Here is a 22,272-nt window from a genome sequence, read left to right on the forward strand (position 1 = left end):
GAAGCGGGCTACTTGCTGCTTATGCTCCTTCTATGACAGAGATAAGATTACATAATGCTAAAATAGTAAAAATCCTCAGAAACTTTAGTTCAGAGAAACAAACCTGGTATGACAGAAAAAAGTGAGAAAATAATCCTTCAACCCTTGCAGAACATTTCTTTTTGCTAGTAAAATTGACGGCATATCCTGTAGTCTTACAAGGATGAAAACAGATCAGAAGATTCATTGTTAAGTACAGGAATTAAAAATTTAAAAAATGCAGCATGGGGTACATCTTTAGTTGTTGGGGTTTTTTTATATAGCAAATAAAAGCTATCATATTAAATCTAAAATGCATTAAGAGTATCTGATGTAATTATCAAAAATCTTTATTAGCTTTTCCCTGGAATCTTTGAAATGAAAAAAAAAGTTAAATGACTCAATTTTATTTAATCATATGGTATTTTCCCATAAATAATCAGCTAGTAATATCCATCCCAAAAGTATTCGCTATCTGCAAGAAAACAGTAAGAAGTCTTGTTTCAAAGTAATCATTCAACACTGGCACACAAAACCACACAGACACACCCCAGTACTAGGAGTCTATTAACACTTTGACAAGTTGGTTTATCCTGAGCGATTGTTAACTCACATCTACCGTATACTTGAAGCCACAAAGTTTTTACTACTTGCATTTTTCATAAACTAATAACATGAAAGTCTAGCACAACGATAACTGCCTGAACAGAAAGAACAGTGTCAATAGCCAGTATTTCTGTCACTCCCAAGTCCTCCTTATTTTAGAACAAAGGGTAAACAGTTGCTTCATTCATACTATTTTTTCTATTTTGTGATCAGTTCCACAGGATCCACTACCAATTTGTAAGGAAGTTTCCATGACAATGCTCCATAAAGTCACTTTACTAGGAGATTCATACTACTTTTTCTATTTTGTGATCAGTTCCGGGGAGGATGAGGACTCAAACACACAGGATCCACTACCAATTTGTAAGGAAGTTTCCATGACAATGCTCCATAAAGTCACTTTACTAGGAGATACTCCTGAAGAGAAGTCTCCCCAATCATTTTACCCTTCAAAACCAAAAACCTGTGTGAACCCTATGCCACATTTTAATGAGTGATTTTAATAGTCTTTTCAAGAGTCAAAATTTAAATTGCTTTAGATTTCTATCAGAATGCAAAGATACCCCACTCGAAATTGCTTCATCTCATCAACTGTAAAATACTGGGAGCTCATGACGAAGTAACTGATTAATAAAATTTGATCTCATCACTTTGCTTATCATGCACAAGCTAAAATGTAGGGCAAGGTTTTACTGTACAGACACAAAGTTTTACTATACATCTGTTCCCATCAACAATTCCTCACAGGAATAGCTTAGTAATCCTTTATGATAGGAGGGATAATTTATGGACCCATTTTAAATTCACTTGGTCCCTCAGATACTACCTTTGTTAAAATCTGATGAACACAGTAAAAAAAATAATCAGGGAAGGGAGGTAGCCTAGAGAAAAATAAATAAAAGAATAGAAGCAAAAATTGTAATTTTTTTCATTAAGTCTCAAATACAGGCAAAAAACATAGGACAGATCTCTATTAAATCCATTTCTGGAAGCTGTAAGGTACCCTTAGACTTCTACAGCTTGGTTCTGAGCTTTTAATGTCACAGGCCTTGACACTTCCCAAACTTACTAGGCAAGTTTATCTGAAATGGCTAGCTGTTATGTTTTGGCATCTTGTTCCAAGATTTGTTTTGTTTTAAATAAAATTTCAAAGTGACTGTGGAAATCCTCACACATAGAGTCTTACAAAATCCACTTACTGCTTCTTTTCAGGAACTACTGACAAACGAAATTGCTCACAGCATTCCATTGTCTTCCACCACTGTGTAAGAGGCAGGTGAGTATTTTGGCTCTTCAGCTGGTCACGACATAAAAATTTTGACAGACTGATACATGTATTCACTAACATAACACCCATGCCATGATGTGTTACCCTGAATCACCTACAGAAAAGCTTTCAACAGCAAAGTTTATCTGAGTGCCAGTGGGAAAATAAACTAAAAAAAAAAACAACACACAAGAGATTAAGGCTCATATGTTAGAAATACACAGCATGTAAAATACTGAAGAAAATACAAAATATCGAACAATTTGATATAAACCAAGAATGCAATGCAAGTACAGAGGATCTGGCTTCTTTGCTTACCATGCTTGGAAAGGAGTGATATTTTGCAACTTTAGTCCTGCAATTATCCTAAACAAGAAATTTAAATTAATAAAAAAAGGGGCATATTTACTCTTCTGACCAAACTATTCCTATTATGTAAATGGTTGTTACAAGTGAGACCTAGCAAATGGCTTTAATGATACATTAAACATGCCAAGGTAGCAATATCTTTGGCAATGAGAGAATTGTGGAATTTAAGGATGAGATTATTAAATTTACTAACATCAGAAACATCTTTTTGTTTTGTGTGCAGTACATACATTTCATTCAAAACACATTCCATTATATTTTCCACACCTCCTCCAGGATTATAAGTACAGTACCTAGCCTGTACTACTTGATTTTTATGATTTAACTCAAAAAGTTATTCTTTGAATTTAAGTTTGTAAGCCAAGATAAAGAAAAATTTCTGGTTTGTGACCGAAGTTAAAATGCTGAACACTTAAGAGATGGCCATTGGTTCATGATTAAATAGGACAAGTTTAAACTCTTCGGTTAAAATACAGCCATAGCATAGAATTATCTATTCCAAAATTAATTTTTCAAAATATAATTAATTCTCTGAACATGTTATACATTAAATATTGATGACATCTTCCTGGAGCTAAAATTTTCCAAGAACACTAATAAACTTCATTAAAGTAGTAAAACAAACCACATAGTATCTGGAGACAAAAAGGGGTTAGAGTTGAGGTCACCTTACTACAGAGTAGCTTTACCACCATTAAGATGCAGGTTTCCCCCTTAATCTTGAAAAATATGTTCATATTTACATACAGTATACACACAGTTGAGGCAATTGATTGTCAACACGTGACAAATGTATGTACCTACCCACACACAAGTAAACCTCACATGGTGAGAAAAAACCCTGTCCCAGTAAACTCCAGTATTCATAAGTAGTGCAAATAAATACTTTGTCAGAAAACAATTTTTTTCCCCCACTATTCTGATGTTAAAGCAGATAATTTTAATTACATTAAAGCTAGCAAGAGTACGTTGGAAATCTTGTATTTAAGACCAACACACTTGCAAACTACAAATACTAGATCTAATGCTTACTGGCTGCAACATGATGTCCAGCATTACAGAATGAAGTATGCTGTTAAAAAAACTTTTCCAAATTCACATCAGAAAGAGTGATGGACAGTGACATACAAAGTCTCCAAATAAAGACTAAAAGGATAATATAGCAATTTAAACTGTCATCTTGCAACAGCCATTTTAACAGGTATTTTTACTTCATCACTTTGATGCCTGCAGGATGAAAAAATGGCTTATCATTCAACCAAAAAGCTGCTCACAATAAAACCCTGACAAGATAATCAAGCTGGAGTTAGCAATCCCAACATTTTAAACTTTCTTAAAATTAGAAAGGCCAACGAAAATGAATTGCAAAATGGCAGCATACTGTGATGTGGTAAAAGTTGTATGAAGGAATAATTCATTCATTATACCTACCTACATGTATCTATATATAAAAATACAGTACCCATATTTCCTCACCTAAGAATTGCATGTGTGTGCATGCATGTGCACATACACAGGGAAAAAATCAAAGTGTTCTGCTTTTTGACCTTCTTTTATAATGCTGCAGTTGCACTGAAATACTGCAGAAATCTAAATCTAGTGCCTCACGTCAAGTACCAAACGTTCTAAAATGAGACACAGCAGAGTGAATTCAGGATAAAGAGATTTAAGTCAAAATATTTGTCACAGGTGTCAGAAAATTTAAGAACATTTTGTACTTTGTTTAGTACTTAGCATATATAATCAGAAAGCCAGCAGATTATTCCCTCAACCCATATCCCAGACACTTCTAATTTTATTTCTGCCACAATACTTTGAAGTGTACTCAACTTCAGTGTATAGTTTCACTCTGATCTTAATGCACCTTGGCATAGTTTGAGACACATCTAGAAGCATTAATGATAAACATGATACATACCACTGACAAAGCCTGTTATTACAGCTGGTTTAGTAGATGTTAGTGATGACTCATTTTATAAGATCGATGTTGAACAGTACTTGTCTGAAAAATGACAAAACAAGCTCCCACAACTGAAACACTGCACTAAAAGGGTAATTTTGAGAAGTTATAGATGTACCACATCAGCATATAGCAAAACATTTTTTTTTTTAGCAGGGATAAATTTGAACTCTTTGAAAAGTCTTATATGGGTTATGTATATATACACAAGAACAAACCAACATACAATGGATGATATGAAAACAAAAGGCACATCATCAAAATGAGAACTGTAAAAATATCTTAAAAGGTAGTTTCACTGAAGTTTTAACCAATTTGAATTTATGCATGTGCATTTGACTTCTCTATCTGAAGTCACTGAACTGTCTCACTTTCCTGAAATAGTTTGTGTGGGACCCAACACATAATAATTTTTTTTTTTTTTTTAGAAAAGGGTTGTAAAATTTGGCCTGATGCCAATTTAAGTGTCCTAAAACTTCTGGAGGAATGCTTATAATGGCAAATGTAGAAAGTAGAGAACCTTGCTAATGAACAACTCTACTTTTTAAAATACTAAAATTAAGTAATTCTTAAAAATGTAGCTGACACTCCTGATCTTTTCTTTCCTAAAGGTTTAAGCAAATTATTCGGTTCTTTTCAATTTACAGCGATGGCTCTTTTACATTTCCTTTGTGATGGACTCTACAAAATATAAACTTTGTACTTTCAGCCACAACTTATCAATTGTCTCCACTAGCAAAACTTTATAAAATAACGAAGAGTTTAGCCACATACAGCTTTTGACATTTTTACAGAAAATGCCTCGTAACTTAATCTCAACTTTGCCTTAGTTCCATCTGTGTGTGACTGGTGGTCCTTAAAGATCAACTTCAATGTAGAAACTGTAAGGTTTTCTTTCTTTTTGATGGCTCTATGTACTCTTTAACTGAATTTCTGCATCAGTCAAGATGCTGTTTAATTAACTTTATGAATGTAAGACATGAAGACTAGACTACCAAAGTGATTTGTCAAACCACAAAAAACCTTCAAATATTTAAATTAATTTTAATGTAAATTTGTAAAAAAAAGTTCTATTTGAAGTAGAGAGATTCAAAAGCAAAAAACACAAACCGAAACAACTACGAGCAATACAACACCATGTCATTGTCCTGAATTTCTCAAAGACTATCATTCAAAGATAACTTGTTATTTATAACTGTTTATGTTTATCCTTCACAGTGACAGTGAAACCAAAGTGCCCACATAAAGATCATAACTCTTTCCTGTGGGTTTACAATTTGTAAACTTCCAGGATATCATACATAACTTCAGCATAGAGGATAAACTTTCCCCTTTTCTCTCTAGCAATCCAAAAAGAGAAAGAGAGAGATGGAGAAAGAATGACAAACATTCTCCTGTGTAACCAGAAATGTGCTTCTAAGCAGTGTTCTCTAGTGTAAGTACCAGCCAGTGCTCATACACCAGTCATATACATTCAAGGCTTGGCTCAATGGCATGAGTTCTGAATTTTCTGAATTTGAGTAGGGCCAATCCACTAAAATAAGAGCTAAAAAAACTCAATGGATTATAAATACCAAGGCAATGAAGTGTGATCCTTCTGGGAAAAAAGGACTGTCAGTACCCCGTTGCGCAAACAGTTTCTAGAAAAGCATTTCACATTGAAGCTTCAGTGTTTCTAGCAAACTATTATCTCTAGCCCTATCCCTGAGACAGCCCCTTAAGAGTATGGTCTGTCTGGACTGCAGGATTCTTCAAATGACTCCATGATTGAATTCAGGGACACTGAGAAAGCAGCTGAGAGGGGCGGGGGTGTCCAATAGCCATGACATGATAGAAAGCAGCCTGAGAAAGACTCTTCATCCAAATACGTTTTTCAATTCAATGATCAGCACCTCACAAGAACAACAACAACAAAAATGGAGCAGAGCTAGCCGTTAGTTCCTGGGAAAGTAGTGTTTCCCTCCCACTTACAAACCAAATTGCTGTAACAGCATGGTGTTGTCTAAATTTTAGCCTATATGCAGAATGACCCTGTGTCCTGGAGGGGAAGACATGTAACATTACATATGGCTACAACGCCATTAGAAGTGCATTGTAACCTACATTATCTACTATAGAATCCTCTCTCGGAGGGAAAACAACTTGTTAATATGCATGTCTCAGTTGCTGAACATCAAAAGCTTCTGGGATGAGAGACCGGGGGCAGGCAAGAAAAACTACCCTCATTTTAGTGAAAAAAGTGCTGTAGGCAGCCAGGAGCAGCAACAACAATCCCCTCCCCAGAATTGATTGCACAGACTCAGAGAGGTCCAAAGTCACACTAGAATCTCTGAGGCACTCCTGGTTCTGAGAAAGAAAAGTCATGATCCAGTAGTCTTTGCAGTACTGTAGACCGAGAAAACAAACCCGTTTCTATTTCTTAACAAAGCCAAAGCATCATCTCATAGGGATCACATTCACCATTTCTGCCGATGTCTCCAGTCTCACAGTGTTGAAATGGGACTGATCAGCCTACGATGGATTGCACATCACCCAAGGAGAAAGGAAGGCATGGAAAAAGGCATACAGTACATTATATACTGCTTCACAACCATGTTTACAAGGGGGAGGGAGGGGAGATGAAAGTGAGGGAAGAATTATTGCTGTTTCAGTAATACAGTATGATAGCTAAACCAAATCAAACAAGATCACAACAGTCAGTATTTTCACACTGCAGGATGATGGTTCATGTTTTGCCAAAGGATGAACTTGCCTGGGGATTAGGGGGAAAGAGGGACTCCTAAGGAAGGGAGTCAAAGTTACACCTGGGATATCAGCTGCATATTGAAACTTGGAGATCGAGACTGCTTGGTTAGGGGAGCTCCTGGCGGCAGGAGATCTTTACCTTCCCCAGCTTGGCCTAATCGGTCCTCCTGTAGGCTGATTGTTGAAAACCGATTAGTGTTGCCAGCTGCTAGATTGGTCACACTCTCTGTACCAGCTCCAACACTGGAGCCTGCTTGACTGCCATTCACATAGTCAAATGATTTACTGGAGGAAGCACTGGCGGTCCTGATCAGGCTCAAACTGTTGGCTTTTGGCACCACCTGCCCAGCGGGCAGGCTGAGGTGTTTCTTAGTAGGTGTCATCTCAATTATATCTGCACCAAGGTCAGTGGATTGGTGCATGTACTGCTTACGAGCTACTGAATCTCGAGGGCTCTCATTGGATTTTGCTGCAGAAGAGGTTTCTTTATCCTTAGCAGAACGCCCACTTGCTGTTTTCCTTAAGCTGCCCTTCTGGGATACAGACGACAGAGGTTTGGTCCCAGCTGGCTGGCTGCTGAGGGAAGCTCCTGATGAAAATCCTTCATCAGCATCATTAAGGTTCACAGATTCCTCTCTTCCATTTACACCTTCAGCATCTATTAAGAAAAAAGAACAACCAAAATACCCCCAAACCAATCAGAACACACAATAAGCGTTCAAGTTACATGAAGACAAAGATGTGCACAGAATGTCAAAACAAACCTCATTTGCTAATCCGCCTGGCTTCCACTTGCTTTAAAATTTCTGATTCTCAGACAGTAATTTTCCTGTCACATTTAGCAGAATAAGAGAATCTAATGATAAGTACTCCCTGGCTTGATTTGTCTTTCCTCTACATCACTTATCAGTCAGAATATCTCCCAAACTTTGTCTATAAACAAGAAGAATTAGGCCCCATTTGATTTATTTGTTTTAGTTCTGTCTGCAGATACTGGTGCCCATTCTTCCTCCTACATGTGGTAAAAAACCAAACCAAACCAAACCAAAAAAGCCTTTCAGACTATTTTTATCCTATTTTGAGGCAAGATCTAAGCATCTTCAGGATCTCTTCCAGTCAGAGTAAGTTCTGGTGAGTGCTTGGTAAGCTTCAGAATTAGGCTGCTTCCTAAGCCAGCAATCACAATGATCCAACAGAAGTAGAAGGTTTCTGTTGTATGTAGCTGGCACTTCAAACAACGTGACTATACTTTCTGTTGAAGATTAACCTAATTCCTAGTACTCTCTCCTCCAGGGCTCAATCCTCTCTGCATTTCCAGCAATCCTATCTAGGTGCTTCCACCATATTTGCTTTTATCTCAGCATCTGGATTTTTCAGAGAAAAATAGCTACCTTTGTATTAAGAGAAATTTAACCTCTGAAACATTTCATGTTCTAGAAGAGGGATTGTGCTTTTGACTGGAAACTCAAAAAGAAAAAAAAAGCCTGAAAAACTTCTTTCTTAAATCCTTGTTTTCAGGCCTGTAATATGATTAGGGCTGCACACAAAGACTTTTTTTTTTTTTAAATAAATAAATTAAAAAAAAAAAAACAAACTTATTCCAGTCCTTTTTCTAAGCTCCAAGTACTCAAAATAAGAGTTACTGTTTCAGTTGAAAACTGAACAGCATTCAAATTTCAAAACTGAAAATGGAGCTTGAGGTTTTGCTCCATGTATCTTGTTTCAATAGGAAAAAAACATAAAGTTTAACCATGTTAGCAAAAAAGGAGATATTCAGGCTATACGAATTTTGCTTTTCTTTATAAAAGCTATGGAGCCTGATTATTTGCAAGAAATCCGCAAAGCCTATGGATCTGTCTCAGCTAAAACCACTGTACTGCTCTAGTGGCAGTTTGTTCAGCCCAGCCTGCCACCAAGCAAACGTGTTTAAATCTCTTTTGTGGAATGGAGAAAAGGTGGTGGCAAGGATCTAAGAGATTCCAACATTTGAATGGAAGCTCATCCTTTCACGCTGATTGTTAGCAGAGCACTAAGGAACATTTTACATTATGGCAAGCAGAACAGACACAAAGTTTTCAGTGTTGTTGCTGCCTCTGGGGTGTAGCAGGAACATAGCCTGATCCAATTTCTTAAGTGTAGAGCAAAAAGAAAACTTTACAGGGAGGTTTTATTATTCTGTTTTAAACTTACTACTTCTTTTCAGGAAACTTTGCCTTGGAATTACCAATACTGTGTACCGGCTTACAAAAGCTGTTTAACCGTGTCCAAATCACACAATTCTCAGGCCTTTCTCAAGCACAATGAAATGTGAGATTCTTCTGCAGTTTTATAAATTTCTGACTAATTAGCCTCCCAGAAGCAGAAAGGTAATATAGTTCACGTTACTGCAGTCTTCTTTCCTTGGTAAAACCTTTAACCTTAGAAAAAGAAGCTTTTTAAGTTTCAAGGGCTATTATTAAAATGAAGCATGTATTATTTGCTTTAACTTCCTGTAACCATATTTAAAACACATATACTTTCCCCCCTTCCTGCCCACCCCTGTTCAGTCAAACTAGGCCTTCATCTTCTCATTGAGACATAAGTGTATTTCCTTACATTAGACAGTGATAAATTTTATTCACAATCTACCACATCTCCATTCCCCACCCCTGCCCCAACATTCCCACACATAATCAAAGATGCTAATAAAAATATGACATAACTGGAACATACCGAAAGCAAGAGCACTTTTTTAATAAAGCAACACTTATGGTTCTTTATATAATCATGCAAAGCTGGATGAAAGCGTGTTTGGTTACAAGCAGCAATAGCAGCAGCTGAAGTCCCCTCTCAAGCCCTTCTTATTCAAACAAGAGATGTGTAATGTCCAAGAAGGTATCTCCAGACAATGCTGCTAAGCTTTTTATTATTACAAAAACATTAGTTGTCTTTCAAAGTTTATGTTAAAACACTGCTGAGTAACAGGATGCTAAAACAGATATTCCTATTCAGGGACAGTGAAGCACAAGAGTCACCCTGAAAAAGTGGCATTTTATCCACAGAATTTAAAGACAAGACTGAGAGGGGTTGTTGCAAGCTTTTGGATGCTGCAACTATACAGAGGCCAAAGCAGCTCAGCAGTGCTCAAAAAAAGAAGAAGCTAGAGAAGACAACGTGCAAGAGAATTTCTGTCTAGTCAGATCCATATGCCTACAGAAGTTCTCAGTGGGACTGAAATAATTCAGCAAACACATTCTTTTCCCAATACATATTATTTTTCCTCTAAAAACTACCCTCCAAAACAATCAAAAGTGTTTGTGTCCTTACATACTCTGTTTGGGGGGAAAAACTGGATGAAGTCATAAAGTTTTCTCCCCAACCCCCAAGCAATAAGACAATTAACAAAGAAAACAAACATTAAAAACCTACTCCTCCGAAGCACTCTTCTACTCTAAGGCCAGAAGAGAAAGAGATAGTGCAATCTGACAGATATCACATAAATTGCACTACAGTGTGTATTCAGGACTCTCACTGTTCCTTACCAGACTAAGTCTGTCCACAATGTTATTTATGCCTGTACCTAATTAATCCTGTAGATGTAGATACAGCATTTTCCACTGACCCAAAATAGGGCATATAACCACAGCTGCTACCACCTGGAAGGGGAATACCTTGTAAGGCACTACTGAGTCATTCTTGAAATCTTCTGGTTTTTTTCTACTTATTGGGTCAAAACACTGATCTGAAGGGGTTTTATACAGCTTTTTAAAGTGACTTTTATTCAGCTTTTTAAAGTGACTTTTATTCTGTTTATCCTTCCCGTACATGAAGGTTGAAAAATCACTAGAACTGATCAGTTTCTCATTATATTGTTCGCTATCAAAATTATAAGAGGGAATTTGCTAGCCGAAACTTTGTGAAATCAGCATCAGTAAAATAACAAACCACTATATACACACACGTAATTCTATACTGATAATCAAGCCAGACTCCATTCCTTGGCCTTCTCCCAGGTGCTATCAACTGGCAGAATTCAGTTTGCCCAAGCATGTAATTATACATTGCTAATGTTACAGAAGGAAAGGGTATTCAACCCACTTCTATTGAAGTAAAGCATGTGGAATGGTATCTTATCCAAGAATGTGCCAAATTATATAGATGTCTTTAAAAAAAAATTATTAAGTCTAGAAGGCCACATCTTTATTAACTTCTTTCCCATTTCCTGTCTCTCCCAGAAGGTTCTCTGCCGCTGAGGACTTCTCCATATCCTTCAGATCATGCACATGCAAAGTTTAGTAAAATGGAGTAAGACCAACTGAACAAGTGAATTTAGGAGAAGACAGGACTGATTTACTGAGCATGCTCAAACTCAATATGCACCAAGGAGTAGGTTATAAACTTGCACTAAACATTTTAATGCAACTATCTTCTACAGAAGTATGATGTCTTAATTATTATTTGATAGCAACTCTGATTAAGGGTAAGGATTCTGCGATAACACTATATTAAATCTCCAAAATCTCCAGATTGTTTCCAGAAGAACAAATCTGAAACCTATGTAGCTCATATCCAAATGTGCAAATAAATCTCATTTATGATCAACTGATATGCTTATAGAGGCTGGAAATAATAAAGGACTGTTCAGATAGAAAAGAAGACTTAAGATAGGAGAACACTTGAAAATATGTTTAGCTAAATTTACAATAAATTAATTGTCATCTCCGAGGAGAAGTCATGATTCAAATTCAGTACTCAAAACCACAACTTTTATGGAGTAAAGATGAGAAAATTAATGGATGAACTTAAACAAAATAAATTTCTACCAGCTACTCTATCTGCTATTCTTGGCTGCAGGGCACACATATGAAGTCCTACAGCATTTTTGTGGACAGCATAACTGAAAAAGAAAGCAATAATTATTTCTAAAGTCGTTAGAAGCATGACAACCTGATTTCTTCTTGAAAACACAAGCTTTTTTTGGTACTTGTCTTTAGATCAGCCAGCTCATTCATGTAAATGAGTTGTATGTGTATGAATTTTCAATTAAAGGGTGACTGGCAAACAAAAACATCAGCAGTTGTATATCTTAGGCATGACTTTTGATGGGAACAGGAAACTTTTTTCTTGGAAATTTAAAACCTGCAGACTAACAAGACAGTGTTGTAACTAAGTTGTAGCCAAATCCATTTATACTCTATACTGCCTATTTTTCGGGATTAGTTTCATGTTCATCTGGTGCATTTTTTCCCTTCTGAATATTAGATTAAACATGCTCAGTAATAGAAAGTTTCCAAGCAATCCCAAAGCTCTTGGCTATTGCCTCTGTGTCTTTTTTTTTTTTTTTTTTCCATGCCAAATGCCAAGCAGTCTTTCACCACACAGATGCAAACCCCAGGCCAGCCCACATGATAACAAAAGGTAGTACCTGACCTGATGTTAGGTATATAGGGGATGCGTGTATTGCAAAGAGAAGCTAATACACCCTGGGATAGCGGAAACACACACTAGAATGGAAAGAAGTTCTGCTTGGGGATAGGGAGCCAGGATCCTCCTCCAGCAACTGCCTCACTGACTTCTGCCTCCTCATCTCTGTCCTACCCTCTGTTGTGGCTGCTGCCAAGGTGGGCTCCGGGAAGCCATGCTCAGGGGTCCTGCGCATCAGCACCTCCCCCTCTTGCTCACGTTTGATCCCTAGGTCTGTGGAGCCGTGTTGGATCGGTGAGCCAGGTATGCTTGAGTCAGCCTCGTTTGAGAAGTCAAAGCCATCTGGGATTCAACATATAACATTTTAGTGCTTTTCTATTTCTTTCTTGGCATTCCAACCCAGGCAGGGAAAATAGAAGATTTATGCGGACATGGAACAAACACAAAACACTACCCATGCTTAGTTAAAAGCTGTGAGAACATCCACAGAAAGGGACAGGTAGGCTATACCGTAGACCAGAGACTAGCAAATGAATATAATGGCAACTACAGTGAAAACAAATATGACCCAGAGTCCGGAAAACACAAGACAGCTACTTGTTATCCTGGTCATCCTGATTCAGCTGAAGACCAGAGGGCATCAAATCCTTTTGCACACAATATAGAAAAAAGAATAAAAAAGTACCACTGGAAAATATGTAATCCTTGTTTTCAGACTCCTTTTCCCTCAGTTTATTTTTAGGTTATTTACTTTCTACCTCCAGCCATTTATGCAGGTTTTTTTAATCAACGTTTTTATACATGCAGCAACAAAGCTTCATAAATATGACAAAGTGATTTCAAAGCAAGCTTTTTGCTACACCTACACTGAAGATGTCATCATATCAAGGTAAATATTACTACTTTTTTTTTTTCCTTCATACAGTCAAGCGCACTTGCATACAACGTTAAGTACTCACTGAAGAAAAATAAGGACTAATTCTAAGCTATCCAAAGGTATTTTGTGATGTGGCCCCTCTCTAAATTGGGCCATATGATGGTAGGAGTGTGATGTTCAGCTTTTCCCTCTCCCACTGCCTTCAGTAGCTTTAGGTAGCTGGAACCCTATCAAGGTCTGGATAACACCATTCATCCCCTCAGCTATTTATGATGGGAGGCAGTTGAGTTTTAGTGTGGACTGAAGAAAGAACTCAAATTCTAAGCCAAACTCTACCCCTACAATTTTATGCTGTGTTACATGGAGGAAAAAAAAGATGTCTTATTGAACATTTTCCAGCTTCTCCATTTTCTCACCTACCTCACAGGTTATCACCAAATCAAAAACAAAACAAACATCCCAAATGTTCATGTCCATGCAGTGCTCTGAAGATGTAAAACACTATACATTGTTATGGAGTATCACTTTTCAAAAAACAAACAAACAAATGAAAAAAAACCCAACCAACTGTTCTGCAAACATTCAAACTCAGAAGCCAGATTATAGTGATGATGATGAATACAGTACACTACAGTGTTTGCTCTTGGCAGAGAAAGCTCACCTTCTCTCCTCCAGCGATGACGACGGATAGAAGCTGTTGTAATAGCAGTCCGAGAAATCCTTGGCACTGTCGGAGTAACCTCTACTTTCAGTACCTTCTGGCCTTCCTGTGATGCATCAGGAGCATCAAAGGGCAGTGAGTTCTTCATGGCATTTGCAACCTAAGATAAAAGTAAAATGCTGTACTACTACTCCTTGATTGCACTAATGGCCGTTAGATCTCTTGCTAGATACAGAAAGGGAAACAACCAAGAACTGTTAATTATGCCAGATCCCATCCAGATTCACAATTGGTAACTACGCTGAAAACCTACCCCAAAAATATATCTGAATTTTCTACATTTTTTTTGAGGTAATTTATTTCGCTCCACATTTGCCACCTGTACTGACAGAGGTAACAACCTACACAGTAAGATCTCCATCCAAAAGAGACTGCAAAATGACAAGGAAAATAATTTTATGACATTCTGTCATAAAATATAAATGTTGAGTCACAGGCCAAACCAATGCAAATAGAATATGGCCTTGTGCATGGCGGAGACAGGGCCAGTTTCCACCCCCCACCCCCCCACTCCCCAAAAAAACCCTAACCAAGAGGATTATACTGCAGGTACTTGCAAGATTTAAAAAAAAAAAAAAATAAAAAAAAAATTGCAGCCTAAACAATGGGCACCAAATCATTAACATGCATTCATCTTTATTAGATCTGATTTTCATTGTATTAGCCTATTATAAAGTCAGAGGTTTTGTTTTGGAGCTTTGAGGAAAACAAGTGACCTCTTTTGGCTTTGATGTTTTAACCATTTCTTTAAATTTCCCATAAAATGCCTTTGTGGGATTAGAGGTTTACTTTAAAAAAATTAGGAAAAGCAACTTTCGGTTCATGCTTCCTAGTTTAGTAAATTGTTCAAAAAAGTGAACTTGCATACCAGCTCTTGAAATGCAAGCTGCGTCTCTATGGAATGTGCAGTATTCAACAATAACAAAAGTTGCTGCACACAAAATGTGATTTAGAACTTAAAAAAAAATTCAAAGTGAACACATCTTGATTTCCCAAAACCTTACTGAATGTATACAGCCAACCAACGATAAAAATTAGACACATTTTGAACTTAACATCACAACTTCATTCATAGATCTGTTATGTTTCACAGACATCTGACTTCCTACATGCTCTTTACTCCCCCTGTAATGAAGATAGATAAACTAAGAGATGGTCAGAGACATCTAGACTTAAAATAAAACACCTATGAAAAATGTGACTTGCTAATCTCTCTAAAATCCTACCTAGCTACAGTTCTCACCATAATCTGGGCAGGCTATTCTCTCCACTACAGTTTACAAGCAGCATTATGAAAAGCAATTTTGTCTCCTAACGGATTTTCTCTTGTATCACAAAAACATTTTGTTTTGCAACTTGAGGGAACAGAGTTCATATATGTCAAGAAAAACATATTTATTTAAATACATGTGGTCTGCATGTCTTAAATACATGTAGTCTACTTGTTAGCTCAAGGCAAAGGCATGTAAACTGCATTTTAAGACACAGATAAAACTATAAGGTTGTCTGTTTTTCCACTCAAATGAAATATAGATCTGCTTTAGAATACACATCTTTGCGAGATACTCCACTTTTCTGACAACACATACACACATTGTTCTTCCTTTCAGACCATGTTCTTTTTCTAAGAACAGGCATTTTGTTTACTGTATAAAGACTGGTGGCTAGCTGATGGAGTAGTATGAACTGTTTAGCGCATTACTACAATCAAGCATTTCCTAGTTTTATGCTGTAAGCAACTTTTTCACATGTCCCCCTCAACCTAGTGACAGAATTAATGCACTTTTAAATATCATCAATGTTGTCTTGATATTCCGAGGTTGCCAGCGGCCTTGGAAATGTAAGGGACATTGAACAAATTCCTTGAATCCCAAAGCCAACATACACCAAATTTGCTCTAATTAAGTCGTCTTGTGTTAGCATTTGCAAAAACACAAACTATGAGAAATCTACTAAACCACTGGAACAGACTCTTACTGGCAGAATTTTGTACTATTTGTCTTGTGAAGATCTCAGATATCATTTGATAAAAAGACTATACCAATGCATATGGTACACCATAAAAGCTCCATGAATCAAAAGTGTTTATTTGCATTATAAAAAGAAAGTGTGACTTCCCTACAAGTTATAACAGGCAAACCATCCAGCAACCATGAGAAGAAATGAAAGTATTTCAGTAAAGCCACAGATCACAGGATATTAACTAATTCAAAGACTTTTCACTTCCTGGGGGGTGGGAATGGCTGCCGTATAGATGATCCTGATCTTCAGCTGCTGTTGTGATCTTGTAACTCCTCATTAAACATCTTCTCCACTGCCTTTCTGTCTGACTTCTAACCAGCACGAAAGATAATTGTCACCATCACAGAAATGCTCCTTATCAGTCTGCCTTCCACTTGTCCAATGCTGATTTGCTGTTTGCTAGCCAATTCTCTCAGCCTCAACACTTGTTTGTGAATTGCTCTCCTATTCACACGTAGGCCTTTTTCCATGCCATTCTCTCAAAATGGCACAAACTGCATTCACCCTATCCTTGATCACGTTAAAGACTTCAGAAATTCATTTCTGCTTTACTGAACCAAAGTAGATCAAGTTCAACAGTATATAGCGGTTTGTCTTCCCATCATCTACTCACTAGAATTGCACCACCCTCTTTTGAATAGGTACCCTTCTCAAGTATACAGCATTAAAATCTAAAAATTAGTAGCAGAAAGTTTCTGCAACGGGACCAGAAAAAGTGATACAGCACTTCTGCTTTTTGAACCTTTTAACAGCTGGCGCTTTCTAACAGCACAAATTGTACTTCTGGGGACTGAGAAGAACCATATGGAGATAAAAATCAATGCAACAGTAAAACTTTGAAACAATCTAAACAACCGGTTTGAATGAGTCACAGTCCTTCTCTGACAGAGAAAAAAACCCCAAGACTGTAATCCTTTGGGATACAAAAAAAACCTTGCTCACTATGTCTAACCCAGCACTGAAAGGCAGGAAAACAAACAGCACAATTCAGACTTGGCAAGCCAAGTCTGCAACTATCAATGACAAAGAAGGGCTGGTTTCAGACCAAACATCCGCTCTCACCTATCAGAAAGGAGCTCTAACAAATCGAACATCCAACAGAAGCAGTAAGTACATCAATAAAATACACTGGATAAAGGTGCTGTCACAATAGGGACTTGCTGATCCATGCTTCTTGTGTACCAGGCTAAGAAAGCCTGTGCGTCTCTGCACTGAAGACAGAGATTTCCATCTGAAACAAGCACAAAACTTGTGTTCAGAGGAAGAGACTGATTAACTGGAACTGAGCTGCTCCCCAGGTCCAGGCTAGCTTGGTAGTAATACTGAGTCTTGGCAATTAGTTTCCCTCTGTAGGAGCTCCCAGTTTTCATGACTATGAAACCAATACCCAGTGTTTGTTAAGAGATATACTTTTCTTTTCCCAGAAAAAGCCTTTCCCTTGCATTACTTCCTGTCCTTTCCAATGAAGCCTCTGGGTAACAGCGAAAGATGACTGCTTCTACATTACAGATATTTCATAGCTTTCTGATGCTGCTCTTTCAGCTCCCCCCACCTTTTTTTTTTTTTTTTAAAGTCCACAGGCAATATAAACCTATTAAAATAAGAGCATGGATCTACTATATTGTCAAAAATATTTCTCCCAGAGACATACCCACACACAGGGACCATGATGTGTCCAATTGTAATGGTGACTGATGGCATTCCCATAATTATACAAATAGCTTCTAAAAATAGGGAGGGGGGGGGCGCGGGGGAAAGGGCTTGTCTGAATATTAAAGGGACTTCAAAAAATTTGCTGCTGTTAGGAAATCCTAACTTGAAACTGAATTCAAGAGGCTGAACTTGAAACTTATCTGGGACATTTGATGATATTTTACTTGGTGCCAGTAGTTTTTAAGTTTAAAATACAAAATTTTATAATGCTGCTAAATTAGAGGTGGAAGGACTCCAACCTTTGAAAAAGTCAAATCGCTTGAATATATAGCATGAGGCCAAGGACACGCAGGTCATCTTTCTATAAACTGGCAATTTCTTAAAGCTGCTTTTTAAAAACTGCAGTAAAACAAGATAGGAAGCAAGTCAGTGACCAGAGTATTAAGAAGAAAACCCCACAGATGTGCCTATGCACATATGCATTAAAAACCTGAATACTGGGGAAGGGGGAAAAATTCGTGATGTCATGATGTCACTAACACCAGACAACGGAGTGGAGAGGCAAAAATAACTTTGGAAAAAAACAAAGACATTCTAGAAGATTCTTACAATTAGAAATAATCTCTAAGGCCAAACTCATTAAAAATGAACAATCAGGACTGAAAGTTGTCATATCATCAATTGAATTAAGTTCCAGATCCTCCTACACACTTTTTAAATGTAGTAGTTTGATAGGGTGGCCCAATTCAGCAGGTTCGATATTTAATTTTAAACTTTTAATCTGATGGAGTGATGAGTCACTTCCAAAAGGAACCAACTATTATAATAATTCAATGGGTACCAAGCATTTAATATGCAGCAGTGTCAGAAAGCCTGTAGATAAATTTTACAGACAATACTAATTCATCAAGAGAATAATTTTATGTAATTTATTGCAGAAGTAAGGGATCTCAGATTACCACATTAAAAGATTTTTCCCAATCCACTCCTTTCTCAGTTATGTAAAAAGCAGTGAAATTTTACTGCTGTTAGTTCAGAGGAGCATTAAAGGCTTCTAGCCATAATTCTGATGCAGAAACTGAGAGAACAGTCTTCAATTTATTCTTCTTAATTGTCCCTCTTACGCTGATCCTCATTCCTACATCTGACAAAAAAATAACATCCTTCCACTCCTCCTTCCTCTCTGTCAACCTCCTCATTCTCCCCAATCACATGCATCCAGCCCAGTTTCACCACTTTCCCCATTTCATTTCTCTCTTTTTATGATCGTAACAGCAAGTACAGTGGAAACCGAAAAAGCCAAACAAGCAGAACTCCATTCTATTGCTGCTCCTCTAAAGAAGGTAAAGATTAAGACCTGCACGACTTTGATCAATCAAAATCTGACATTGATTCTGGAGATGGAGCTCCTTTTCACTTTCAGCTCTATCTTGTTGTTGCTTTTTCTATTGTGTTATCAGTTAAACCACACAGCATATTCTAAGCCCCGCTGAAGGTCTAGAAGCAAACACCTTTCTTCGCAGCTAATGTCTTATGACATACAACCATTCAGTTAAGCTTCTTCGAATCACTCATCAGTAGCTTATACCAAAACAGCGTAAACATTTTGATCCAACCGTAATATATTAGAAAATCCTAGTTTTCATCACCAATGAGGAGATCCCAACACGCTAGCTTAATATTCAAGCAGGAAAATCATGGTATACATAGCTATGTTGAAAACACCAGCTGTTAATGACCACTTGCATTTGGGAGTGCAGCAAATTTCCACAAATGCTTTCATTACCAGTCCACTTCAGAACACATCCATACTCCTCTTAACCAGGTCCATAAATTGCAATGGATTGTTTCTTACCAGCAGAGGCTGTGAGTAGAGTTCAAGCTGTGCTCTGTAAATTATGTCCTCCAATACCTCCTGGCCAAGATCCCACTGACCATTGTATCTAAAAAGTAAAGACAGATATTTATCTTTCGTATCTTACAAACTCAATCTTGTCTTTTTCTCTGCCCACATCCAGCTCTTCACATACACCCCAACCCCTTCACTTCTTTTAGAAGTATGGACAAAGCATTTTGTTATTAATCTTACTGGTATAACAAAAAAGCTGCTCCCTGTCACCTCCAAGCAAGACAAAGTTGATGCCATAATCAGGACAAACTTAAACAATTAAAAAAAAAAAAAAAGGGTCAAGATGTAAAGGTTCTACTTAGCAGAACTGAATTTCCATCAGAAATGGATTTTTGCTATCTCAGAAGCTACTGACATTCAACAGGTCTGCATTTCATGAGGTTATCTTGGCATCCAAGCTCAGTATGCTTGTGAACAGAAGATATCTGCTAGTGGAAACTTGGGAAAAGATGAAGCCAGAAGCCTAAATCTCTTCAGCACCTCCTGCTGGCCCTGCTGGTGCTGGAGAGAGCATGAGCACACTGGCCCTTCATCACCCAGTTTAATGCTGACAGATATTTTCAAATTATTATGGCTGAGCGAGCAAGTAATGGGAAATAGACTAATTGAGTTACGAGTTTATTTCTTTTTCAATCACAAAACAACTAGATTTTATATTTTAATTCATGTAAAACCAGACATTTGTATTTAAAAAAATCCACTTACATGGCGTAATAGACACCTGTAAGCAGCTGCACCATGAAGTCAGGGTCTAACACCACTCTACCACAGTGTTCTTTCCAGCGTTTCTCATGCTGCCGTGGAAATCCACTCACACACAGCCTGAAAAAACACAGCACTGTAACAAAATGTTAACCCCACAAAGACTACAAATGTCTTTGCATCGCAGAGATTTTAGTTTAGTTTTCAAAATACAAGCACACAACATAAAACATTCTTATGTGGCTCTTCCAACCATTAAAGCAGTTTTATAACAGTGCCTCGAGATGTGGCTTGCTGATAATGCAGTGTTATTCCCATATAGCCATTAACTCCATCTGTTTTCTTCAAATCATAACCTGCTTCTAAAGAATGAAGATGGCAAGATGTTCCCTACTGCCAGCCACCAAGTAGGAGACTGTCCTCAAAATTCAGTAACCAAAAGCAACATTCTTTAAAAGAAATATTTCAGTGGTATAGAAGAGAAATAGGTCATCTCCCATCTAATGTATATGATGACAGCATGCCATCACCTTTTACCTAAAGCTGGATAACAGAGATACTGTATTCTGGAGAATTGCTCTCAGCTGCCTTCCAAAAAAAAGAATTCTGACTCTTGAAAAAGGCCTGCATATACCACACAGCATCAAGTCTCCATAAAAGAACAGAGTAATTTATTCACAACTTTAATATCTGAATCTTCATCATGGAAGCAACACATGGCCACTAATACATAGTAACTGCTGCACTGTTTCAAAAACAACAAAAAAATCTCTAACCTACAAAATGTTGTCTCTCTTCTCTACCCAAACAGCAGATCTAATTTTCAAATGCAGGAAAATTCAACATATTTGGCCAATTTAGCATAGCCACAACTCAAGTGAAGATGATGGAAGCATACCAAGAATTAACCCATTCCCATCAGAAATCATGGGAAAACAGGCTATAATCTTAACTGCATGCATGTATTACTACAGAATATATGTTGTTAGAAGCTAGTCTGATCCTTCTTTGCTATATAACTGAATTACATATAATGCTTTTCTTTCGTGGTAATACTGTGCTGAAGCAAACAGGCTAAATCAAAAAACATTTAAAGAGGTTCCTCTGTTTGGGGATAGCAGGAGAGAGAATTTATCTCATTTTAGACAAAAATGCTGGTAAAAACAGTCATATGGGAATATCAGATACACTTGAGATTTTTCAGAACAAAAAGCAGGGATCTTTGCCAACCAGATCCTCCTAAGTCTATTCAAGTAGAAGGTTATATAAAGGGTATGTATAAGGCTTTGAGAAACCACGGTAGTGAATCCTCCAGAAAGTGGGATGTTATTATTCAGAGAAAAAATAAAGGAAGGAAAGAAGAGCCACAAACCAAATAAAAACCCAAACAAACCACAAAAACCCAGAACACTGTGCAAATACTTCATATAAACCATCCTCAGAAGCAAGACGTCAGTATTTGGAAGTAGAGGAAACTGATGGTATTCCTCCCAGGATTTTTAAGCTGACCATACTGAAAAAAGTCTGAAAGATATGTAAATCTAAAAAATGCAAATCAGTGTGAGTAGCTTCACCTAATTTCCCCCCAAAACTCCTTTTTTTCTTCCAAATATCCAGTTACATAACTAGAACAGAACCCCATGTGTTTTATCTGTATGCAAGCACAGTTTCAAATTTCCGATGAAACTGCAGGACTGACCAAGAGTTACATATTTTAAGTTACTAAACACAACAAGTAAATTCCTTTTTTTGCTGGTAGAATATTTAGAAGTCTAGATGCACCCTGCAAGACTATTTCAAAGGCAAGTGTCTCACCTGGAACCCATCCTACAAAGTGATTGGTAAGAAGAGGCAGGCATATAGACAATAGCAGAATTGTAGCACAGCATAAGAAAGCTCAGCACCTCAAACCTGAAAAGAGAAAAGAGCAAAACCTTGCGTGCTTTAAATTCTTAATATTTCACCAGAATTTAAGACAAGAATTCTACAACCCCGTCTCAGGGGTTTCCCCACAGGAAAG

At 37.4% G+C, this 22,272-nt stretch overlaps 1 protein-coding gene across 1 annotated transcript in view; it reads right to left on the minus strand.

Moving 5' to 3' along the window:
* Positions 1–6,425: 6,425 nt before the first annotated feature.
* The window catches only part of FAM126B (family with sequence similarity 126, member B), a 26,696-nt gene continuing 10,849 nt past the window's right edge, over positions 6,426–22,272 (minus strand). The window contains exons 6-10 of the mRNA XM_010281892.1: positions 22,068–22,163; positions 20,256–20,372; positions 19,497–19,584; positions 13,907–14,066; positions 6,426–7,623 (exon numbers count right to left, since the gene is read on the minus strand). Coding sequence (XP_010280194.1) covers positions 7,019–7,623; positions 13,907–14,066; positions 19,497–19,584; positions 20,256–20,372; positions 22,068–22,163 — 1,066 coding nt within the window. The 3' untranslated portion in view covers positions 6,426–7,018. The remainder of the gene's footprint in view (positions 7,624–13,906; positions 14,067–19,496; positions 19,585–20,255; positions 20,373–22,067; positions 22,164–22,272) is intronic.

This window comes from Phaethon lepturus, unplaced genomic scaffold (assembly GCF_000687285.1).
Source record: "Phaethon lepturus isolate BGI_N335 unplaced genomic scaffold, ASM68728v1 scaffold14412, whole genome shotgun sequence".
NCBI lineage: Eukaryota > Metazoa > Chordata > Aves > Phaethontiformes > Phaethontidae > Phaethon > Phaethon lepturus.